General features: G+C 42.8%; 1 protein-coding gene across 1 annotated transcript in view; it reads left to right on the top strand.

Annotated features, from left to right (window-relative positions):
* KCNV2 (potassium channel, subfamily V, member 2) overlaps nt 1–5,208 on the top strand; it is a 6,313-nt gene extending 1,105 nt beyond the window's left edge. The window contains exons 1-2 of the mRNA XM_009584073.1: nt 1–503; nt 4,933–5,208. The exon at nt 1–503 is cut by the window's left edge and continues 1,105 nt beyond it. Of these exons, the coding sequence (XP_009582368.1) occupies nt 1–503; nt 4,933–5,208 (779 nt within the window). The remainder of the gene's footprint in view (nt 504–4,932) is intronic.
* Nucleotides 5,209–9,694: the final 4,486 nt, after the last annotated feature.

Raw genomic sequence — 9,694 nt, 5'->3', positions numbered from 1 at the left:
AGAGCGGGGAGAGCCGGCCTGTCTTGGAGCACATTGAGACCCTGTGCATTGCGTTCTTCACACTGGAGTACCTGCTGCGCTTGGTCTCTACCCCAGACCTGCGCCGTTTTGCCAGCAGCGCCCTCAATGCAGTAGACCTGATTGCCATCCTGCCCCTCTACCTGCAGCTGCTGCTCGAATGCTTTACTGATGACGACCAGCCCCGCGGTCGGGGCTCTCAGCATGAGCACGACATCGAGAAGGTGGGAAGGGTGGGCAAGGTGGGACAAGTGCTTCGCATCATGCGCCTCATGCGCATCTTCCGCATCCTCAAGCTGGCCCGCCACTCCACGGGGCTGCGTGCCTTTGGCTTTACCTTGCGCCAGTGCTACCAGCAGGTGGGCTGCCTTTTGCTCTTCATTGCCATGGGCATCTTCGCCTTCTCTGCCATGGTCTACACAGTGGAGCACGATGTCTCCAGTACCAACTTCACCAGCATCCCCCATGCTTGGTGGTGGGCTGCCGTAAGTAAACACCTCTCACCTTGCTGGGTAGCCAGAGACCCTTCCTCCCTTCCCTCCCCCTCCCCTTCCTTGCTAGAGTCTCTGACAGTCTTGAAAACAGCAGGCTCAGATCAGTGAACATCTGCTCTGAATTCTGAGCTTACAGGACATATGCACTCACTCACGCACGCACACACATGCACTCATTCACCTCTGTTGTAAGCTTAAATCAAGGCTTAGTCAGGCAGACAGTGTTGAAATTCCCATCCAACCAAATGCAGACAGTACTTGCACTTTTAAAGAAGTGGGCAAAGAGACAGGAAAGAAAAGTATTTCCCCTTTTAATCCCCTTATCAGTGTTGCCAAAAAAAGAAAAGGGCAAAAAAAAAATCTTACATCAGGCTAGCTGGTTGCAGGTGGACACAGGATTTTCATTCTTGTTCTTTTTACAAATCTACTGTGACCCATCATACAACTGCAAGATGATAAGATATAGTTTATTAACTATAGTCTGGTCACTCAAACTTGCAAAGCCAAACCAGTTCCAGAGCTCTGGCTGTTAAAAATGCATTAGGGCCAACTGTTGTTTTACACAAGAGATTGTGTTCTGTTCCTCAAGTGGCACGTCTAAGGCGCATGTCTGCACACGCACATAACATTGGCAGTCATTTATACCGTGCCAGACTTGCAGACGGATAAATACAAAAAGAACCAGAATGGCTCAAGGGGTTAATAATGGGATAAACTGCCTTCTACATCTAGGTCACTGGTTTGAATCCCACATCAGTCGGTACTGAGAGCTGGTTAATGTCACCTTGAATCTTTTTTTGCAACCTCTGCCAGAAAGAGTGTGATTTTAGTCCCATCCCAAACACTTGGAGTGAGGGTAAATGGCTGAGTTCAGCTGACAAGCCTCAGAAATGAAGACAGAATGACCTCATTTCTAGAGACTGCCACTGGGTTAGTGCTCTAAGGCATTTGGGCAAGTCTCCTTGAGAGGTCTGAGCTATCACTGACCTGTACTATACTGTGTTATGTGGAGGGGTGTTTTTGAGACAGCATTTTCCAGGCTGTTGAGTTCACATCTTTCAGGGGCATGAAGATATAGCTGGGAACACAGAGCTGTGAGAGTTTTAAGTCCTCCACCTTGCTTAAACGCCTCCTGGCTGTGGCAATGTCCTGGCAGAACTGTTCCAGCATTCCAAGCTTGGAATTCACCTCTAAAGGGCTTGGGAAGCAGACTTGGATTGCATTAACATCCAAGGACGGACATACATTCACTTATAGAAGGCTAACCAATACTTCTCACACTATTGTGAGATGAAAATGATAGTTATATCCTTCAAGGTGAGCTGTGAAGGCAAAAGCAACACTTCTGGGTTTATCAAGACTAGCAGACAATGGAGAGGGAGTTGCAGGCTGCAAGTAAGTGCTTAATAGATAATATTCGTGTGCAAGTATGGCAGCTTCACGATTACCATTTTTAAAGCAATGTTTTGGCAGGGAGGGGGGTGGTTTTATCAACGGCATTGGGAGGAGGGCAAAGTTGATCCCTGCCTGTGCTGCTGCCTGCAGCATTTCAGAGCTGGAAAACAACAGCTCTGCTATGCTGCAGAAGATATGCGTATCTAGAGCAGCCTGGATCAAATCAGAGGGTAGCTAGACGTTGCGGGTGCTGAAAGAAGGTGAAGGGCCCGTATCTTGGCTGTCCATAACTCTAAAGCTTGTTCTAGTCTGTCATCATGTACATTTTGTTTTGCAGCAGCTGATGCTGGCCTCCATAATCCATGTTCATGGCAGGGCCCCAGGAGCACTTCTGACCCCTGGGCCTGGCTGTGGGGCTGGCTATGTCCCAGTCGCTTCCCTGGGGAAGGAAGCCCATGCAAATGGACTGGAAAGGAGTCAGAAGATCTTCTCATGCTGGTTGATCAGCATAGGCACTGGCTGCACTGAGCTGCATATGGGGGGCACAGGACAGCAACCCCAACCCATCCAAGGTCGATTCTCCTGGCCAGCAGCCCTGGGATCCCATGGCCTGCACTTCTGGTTCAGCGATGGCTGATGAAATGTGGTGGTTTCCCATACATATGTTTGAGTGATTCAGTGCGTGGCAGAAAAATTGGCCCTACAGACACACATAGATATTTTTATATGTACATGCATATGTACGTGTTCTGAATATCCTTTAAGGTGGGGCATGGGAAGGAGGGGAAAATCAGTGAATAAAGGAAAGGGTCCTGTAATGTGACCTTTACAGGTCACCTTTAAGTGATACACACAGGTTATAAAAAAGTTTGTGCTTCATACATTACTAGAATAAGGACATTAGCCTTATAGTTTATTTTCTGAACATGCAGGATATATGCAAAATCTTTAGGGCTCATTTCTGCAAGCTGGTGACACCATAATCATTTAGATACTCCTAAGAAACCTATATGACTATGACTACGTGAAAAAGTCCTATTTAGCTGAGCAAGTGTCTCCAAAAGAAGAGCTGTAGCACGGACATTGCAATTCCAAGGCATAAAACTCTTTTTAAAGCCTATTCATTCTTTAAGAGTGAAAATTAAGATATGCAGATCACTCAAATTTCATTAAAATCCAACAGCGTTCACAGTCTCACACACACAGGAGGAGAAGTATCCCTCCCAAACTGTCAAAGGTGATGTAGAAGGCTATGCCAGTGGAACAGAACCTTATCACAGGATAATGGTTTTGTCCTGTCTGGTAGAGATAAACATCTTGCCTTCATCTCAGTATTTATTTTTGGAGATATTTATCCTGTATTATCATTCAAATCCAGTGACTTAATTTTCATTAAACCAAGTGACTAATCCTTTTTATTCCACAGGAAGCACCAGGTGCATCCTGCAAATGTGCTTACCCAGTGCTGTCTCATGTACCCTAATGCTTTCTTCATTTGAAATAACATTTTATTTAGCATGTTAGAGGACGGCAGTGACCTTCCAAAGACTTATTTCAGTGCTAAAGCCACAAGGGCATTACAGTGAAAGTCCTACTGCCTGTGGTTTATTTCTGCCAAAGTTTTAGATTACTGTTTCACAGATACACAGTGTGTGTTGAGATATTGTGAAAAAAATTAAATAAAATTCATTGGCTGAAAAAGATCCCTTGTGTAGACTAGGAAGTGCCAGACGGCAGAAGCCTGCAGGTATTACCTGCCAGAGAAAAATAAGTTATATTTACTAAATGTAAAAAACATAAACAATTAAGATGTGTGCAGTGGAAGTATATAAATCAGGAATTATTTTATGCTGACTGTTTGGGAGTACATCATTCATATGTAGTATAAGCAAACAAGAATTTTTGAAACTAAATTTTACAAAGAAATTATTGCGGAACTTGGCATAGTACTGGGTCCATATCAAACACAGTTCCTTCATACATCCATAGGCTAAAGAGAGAAAAAGCTGATGGCTGAGAAGAAAAAAGTCTGTGAAACTATGTCCACAACATGATGGCAAAATGTACAGGTTCTTATAAAGCTGATACACTAAATACCATCGCTCCCACAAAAAAACCACAAACAAATCATTTTAAACAACACCCAAGCCATTCTTCAAAGGGGAATTCAGCAAAAATTTCCGACCTGTGTACCTGTCAGCTAAAACAAACAGGAATATTCCCTACTGTAGGCACACATACACGTTACTTTTATAACCTCTGACACACAGCTGAGCAGGAAGATCAAACAATTTAGCACTATAAATATATATGTTGCGAGTATACATTGTGAGCAAAAACTTCCAGGCAACAGAGAACGATCTTTGGTTTTTCCACAGCTCCTTGTAGGTATGTAACCATTAAAGGGGATTTTATCTAGAAACTTCAAACTCTTGGGTCGTTTCTTCCTGTAGTGCAAACATTATAAAAATGTATTTCACAATTAGCGGAAGCTTTTCATGTGTTTTTCATCAGTTCCTAAAATATATATGACAAACAAAGGTAATACTCAAAACACAACCACAGAATAAGTCCCAAAATACCAGGTTTTATAAGCACACTGGATTTAGACACAGGGCATCTGTTCCAAGTGACACGATGAGGGAGCAGGGCTGCAATTATCACTGGATTTGTGTGGTCAGGGAGCCATCTCTATCTGCTCACCACAGCTGAGCAAACCCACCTTCTGGACAGGCTGGTGTGGCAATTGTTTGGAAATTCCCTCTGCCAGACAAAGCTGTTAAAAATCCTCTTGAATGGTGTCAAATTGCACTCCTGTCATTCTTTACTGCATGAGAGGGATTTTTTTTTTAATTAGGGATTTTTGCATAAGATGGATGGTACAGGAAAAAAAAAAGCAGCAGAGTATTTCAGATTTATGATGCAAAGTGCAAAAATCCTAACTTCAAAACTGTCTCTGATCCCTGAACATATCCGTTTGTATGTTTCTTCTCAGCTAATAAGCTGAATGTTGGTTTGCCTGTAGGTCAGCATCTCTACAGTGGGATACGGAGACATGTGTCCAGAAACTCACCTTGGCCGTCTGTTTGCTTTCCTCTGCATTGCGTTTGGAATAATTCTGAACGGCATGCCCATCTCCATTCTCTACAACAAATTCTCAGACTATTACAGCAAGCTGAAGGCCTACGAGTACACGGCTCTCAAGAAAGAAAGGGGGAAGGTGGACTTTACACGGAGAGCCATGAAGAAAATATCTGAATGCTGTGGAGAAGGTGCAATCCACCCTTTGTCACAGCACTGATACAGTTTGTGCTTTGGATGTTGGGAGGGAACAGAGAAGCCAAAGGAGAAAAAAGGAAAACAGATCAGCCAAGCTAACTGAAGATAAATTGGAAAGGCCCAAAGTAACAAAAGTAGATGGTGAAATGTGTTTTGAAGGGGGTTGTCTGCAAAAGAAAAAAGGCTCAGATTACAACAACAGATTTTTTTTTTGTTTTGTTTTGCTAGGCTGTGAGCAGCACTTAAGTGCTCATCAACTATCTGGAATGACATTCTTCAGATTAACCACCCAGAAACTCTGAGTTAGACCCACATGAAGATGTAACCCCCTGCTACTGATTAGACCCACAATAAAGACCCATCATAATCAAACCAAAGGAAAACAAATTGCTGCCATTAAGGGTCAGCCATGTCACTGCTGCCAAGGCAGTCTCAAAAATTAAACAAATAGAATACCCAATATACTGACTGCCTTGCTGAAATTGGTTTTGCACCAGCTTTCAAAACCAGGAAAACAGCCTAGAGCGTTTACCTGAATATTAGCAGCATCTATACTCCTTAAGCTTCTGTTTCCACTGTCAGATAGCTATGCTTCACTGTTCCAATTTTATTTTTCAAACGCAGCCCTGCAAATTATTCCCATTTTCATACCTAGGCAAGCAACACACTGCTTTTAGTATTTCCCCCACCTCCACCTCCACAATAATTTTTCATTATGCCAAGAACTAGTGAAGAAGTCTGGAGTCTGAGTTGATAAATGTCATTGATCAATTTTGAAAACATTTGCAAACCAAAATCTTCTTTAGGTATGGGATTAAGTGATAAACTAAATTTATTTTAAAGCATTTAATGTATCTACTTATTGAATTGTTAGAATAATAATAGGCCTGTCACGGGACATAAGTATTAAAGCAGCATTTAAAAAAAAAAAAAAAATCAAATGAAACATGTAATGGATAATATCACATAAAGACTTATCATACAAAGGATCTTATCAACAGTTATCTGTAATCAATTTTGAATATAATTTAAAGTAAAGATACTTCGTCTGGTACATACAGCCATTAAGGACACCATTCTGACACCTTAGCTCACCCCCAGTAGTACCTTACTTCCTAAGATTACTGAGCCTTCTTGCACAGATGGATGCAATTTCTCACGCGTCAGAAACTCACCCCAAAACCTATGCAACAAATAACAACAACAACAGTAATTAAATGGAATCAGAGTTTCATGCATTAGTTCACAGCGTATCAGGAATATTCTGTTTATGTAAGAGCAGTCATACCAGTTTAGAAATAGTAACGTGAATAACAGATCTGAAAGAATAGCTATTTTATTGATATTCAGATACAAATAGTGTAAAAAAAAAAGGGTAGCAAAAAGAAGCAATGGTAACAGTCACTGATATGACCCATGGCTGTTAGTCAGCAGCACTCTTGCTGCAAAACAGCCTGAAGCAGAGATGTATTTTAAAATTCTTGAACTCCCACGTTGTGTCTGTGCTGCCCTGATGAATGCAAATAGCTGCATTTAAATCTCAGAGCCACACTGGAGACAATGGTGTGAAGCTCACTCTTGGGACAGCTGAGGGTGAAAAAGTTCATTAATTTTGCCACGTCCATGCAAATTGTGTCAAGCATAGGGACATTTCTCCTTTCAATGGTGAGAAGGTAATTAGTAACCAAGTTGCTCTTCTCATTCTCTACCTCCAGACAAACGTATCATAAGCCCATCTGTCATTTTGTTCTTTAGGAATGACAGTCAGCACATTGTGTGCTGATCAGCTCTGTTAAAAGCTAAACCATGTCTTTAAGGACAGCTGAGCCCTGGGAGTTGAATGTGATAGATGTTTGCTGTTCTGGACTGCACACAATGCAGCAGGCACAATCCTGGCACTCACTGAGAAGAATAGCTGCTTTACTTTGGCTCTAGGGATGGTATGAATTTGCCTGGCCCTTCTGCACAGCAACAGCAGGACGAGAAGCTTCCTGAAACCACAGGAAGCCTCTCTCTTAGACCCCCACTGCAGTTCAACAAGGTGGCAGGTTACAAGCATTCAAAAACACAACTATGCTTTATTTTCAACATGCAGCTTGGGTTAGATACATTAGAAGGACTTAAATGTTGGTGATTACCCAACTTGCTAAGATATGGGACACCCTAAATTAATTTCCTTCTCTGAAGGAATCAGTACTTGCATGTACCATGCAGATGGGATGCAGATGCTAAGGCTTGCACGGCAAGCTCAGCAGCTTCTTGCCACCTAGAGAAATCCAGAGCCTGACCACTTATTCTGCTGATGCTGGACTTCATCATAGCCTCAGACTTGACACAAATCACCAGCTTCGTTTTCCACTCCACTTGTCTCACATGCAGGACCCATTCAAGTAGATGTTCTTCAAGACATGTAAGGGAATAGGCTTTCCACACAAAACATGAGCAGGAGAAAAAGGACTGTTCTTTCTTTTAATTAGGAGTCAGAATTGAATGTCCTCAGTGAGTACATTCTTATCTGTCCAACAAGATTTTAATGCCCAAGTCCCATAGTACTGCTCTGACCGTTCACATATAGCCTGCAGCAGGTCTCTCCTACCTCTCTAGCTGAAGCTGTTCCACTTTGCACCAAGTAAATAATGGCCCACCAGGTGACAGTAAAAGAAAGACTGTACAGCTTGGTGTTTGCAGCACTCGGCTGGGTGGAAAGGTGTGGGTCACCTCTTGTGTGCTTCAATAAAGAGCTATGAAAGTATCCTGACCAAGCAGCAAAATCTTCCCAAACACTCACCCTCCTCTGGCCCAAGCAATCTTTGGTCGAAGGATTTAGTCCAGAAGGACCCCAGAGTCAGTCCCCACACACTGCAGCCACACGAAGGCAAAACTCTTACTTAGAGAACCCTACAGGCCAATGGCCACACTTCCCGACATGGAGAAGACCAATTTCTGTCCCCTCAGGAGAAGAAGACATTGTAACCAGTATCACCAGGTCCCATCTGGGTGCTCTGAACACTGAGGCCATCACACCTCGGGCAGCTCAGCTTACCTAGAGGTTGCCTCACTCTCTTCTTTCTCAATGCACTTTGCCCCCTCATCCCTCCACCATCCAGTCCCACCATCTCGCTGACGGCAGCTTTGGTACCTTTTTGATTCCTCTATGCATTACTTCAACACACAAATGTGACAGTTTGGGGGAGCAGGGTTAGATTCTTGATTGGTTCGTGATCTAGTTCAATTCAGAGAGCTCTGATTAAGCTAGAGCTGACAAAAGATACATGGTAGAAGCGTGCAGTCTAGAGGATGGATCTCTGGCAACCGCCACATGAAATATTAAGCAGAACACTACACAAAGTTGCTGTTTTTCTGTTTTGTAGTACTTGGCTTACCTGCCCTGCTGCATTCAGCAGGTGAACGGGTCCTTAGTGGAATAAGCCATTTTCCAGGAGAGTAGAAGTTAGTGTTTGGGGATTTCTTTTTCAGTCAAAGACTCATCATTTTCTTCTCTGGATTACCTTATGCAGCTTTCTGTCTTGTGGCTTAACTGATCTTATTTCAGGGGTGACGAGCGTAAATCTGTGCATTTCAATAGGAAAGAGTATGCCTAAAGTTGAGGTACCACTATACCAGGCAGATGTTGCCCTGAATGCCCAAAGCTCTGTCAATACCAGCATTTTCTGTGGATGGCTACTAGCAAGGTCCTCCCACAAGGTCCTCTCCCCCTGTGAGAGCCTGTCTGAGGCTCATACCATACAAAGATGACCTCCAGCCAGCTCAGAGGAAGGCAGGAGTTCATATTCCCACAGGAAAAACTTCTGACAACCTGCAGAAGACTATGCAAACTTGCATCAGCTGGTTTTGAAATAGGATGCAGTGTTTTTGCCATTTTTTTGTTGACACAATGGTTTCTTCTGAGACAGACTCTCAGTTAGTTTATTCTGTCACATCCACTAAGACTTTCAGTGACATCATCACTGCCCCTAGATTACTCAAATGAAACAGTCAAATGGTACACATGATGACATCCAAAAATAATGCAGGAGAGCTGTAATTGTCTTGGTTACTTGAATGCCACAGGGCTTCGAGAATCAAAAGATTTCAAAATAACCACGTCAGGGGAAGATATGCTTAAACACAACAAAGATGGGCAATACTGTTAAAGCTAAAGTAGATAGGGCTTGTTTTATGAGATGTTAATTTGGCATAGCTGAGGTTTTAGGGAAACAGGGTGGAGGATTCTCAAACCATTGAGAAATTAGAAACCTCTCTGAATGCGGCCATGCTAAAGTCTTCTATTTTAACTAATTGCAGATATTAATGAGCCCCAGAGGAAGAAGGAAAATATGTTCTATCATTATGTTTCACTACAGACTTAGAAATGCTGTCTCTGGTAGACAAAGAAACAATCAGTTTATCTGGATGGCCTGGGTTCATTTTAGGACAACTAAGTGTTGCTTCTTCTACTCACTTTAGGTCTAGGAATTATTGAAAAAGAGAAGAGAGGGAAAAGGGAA

The sequence above is a fragment of the Fulmarus glacialis genome, unplaced genomic scaffold (assembly GCF_000690835.1).
Source record: "Fulmarus glacialis isolate BGI_N327 unplaced genomic scaffold, ASM69083v1 scaffold6978, whole genome shotgun sequence".
NCBI lineage: Eukaryota > Metazoa > Chordata > Aves > Procellariiformes > Procellariidae > Fulmarus > Fulmarus glacialis.
This window is presented reverse-complemented; position numbering and strand designations above follow the sequence as displayed.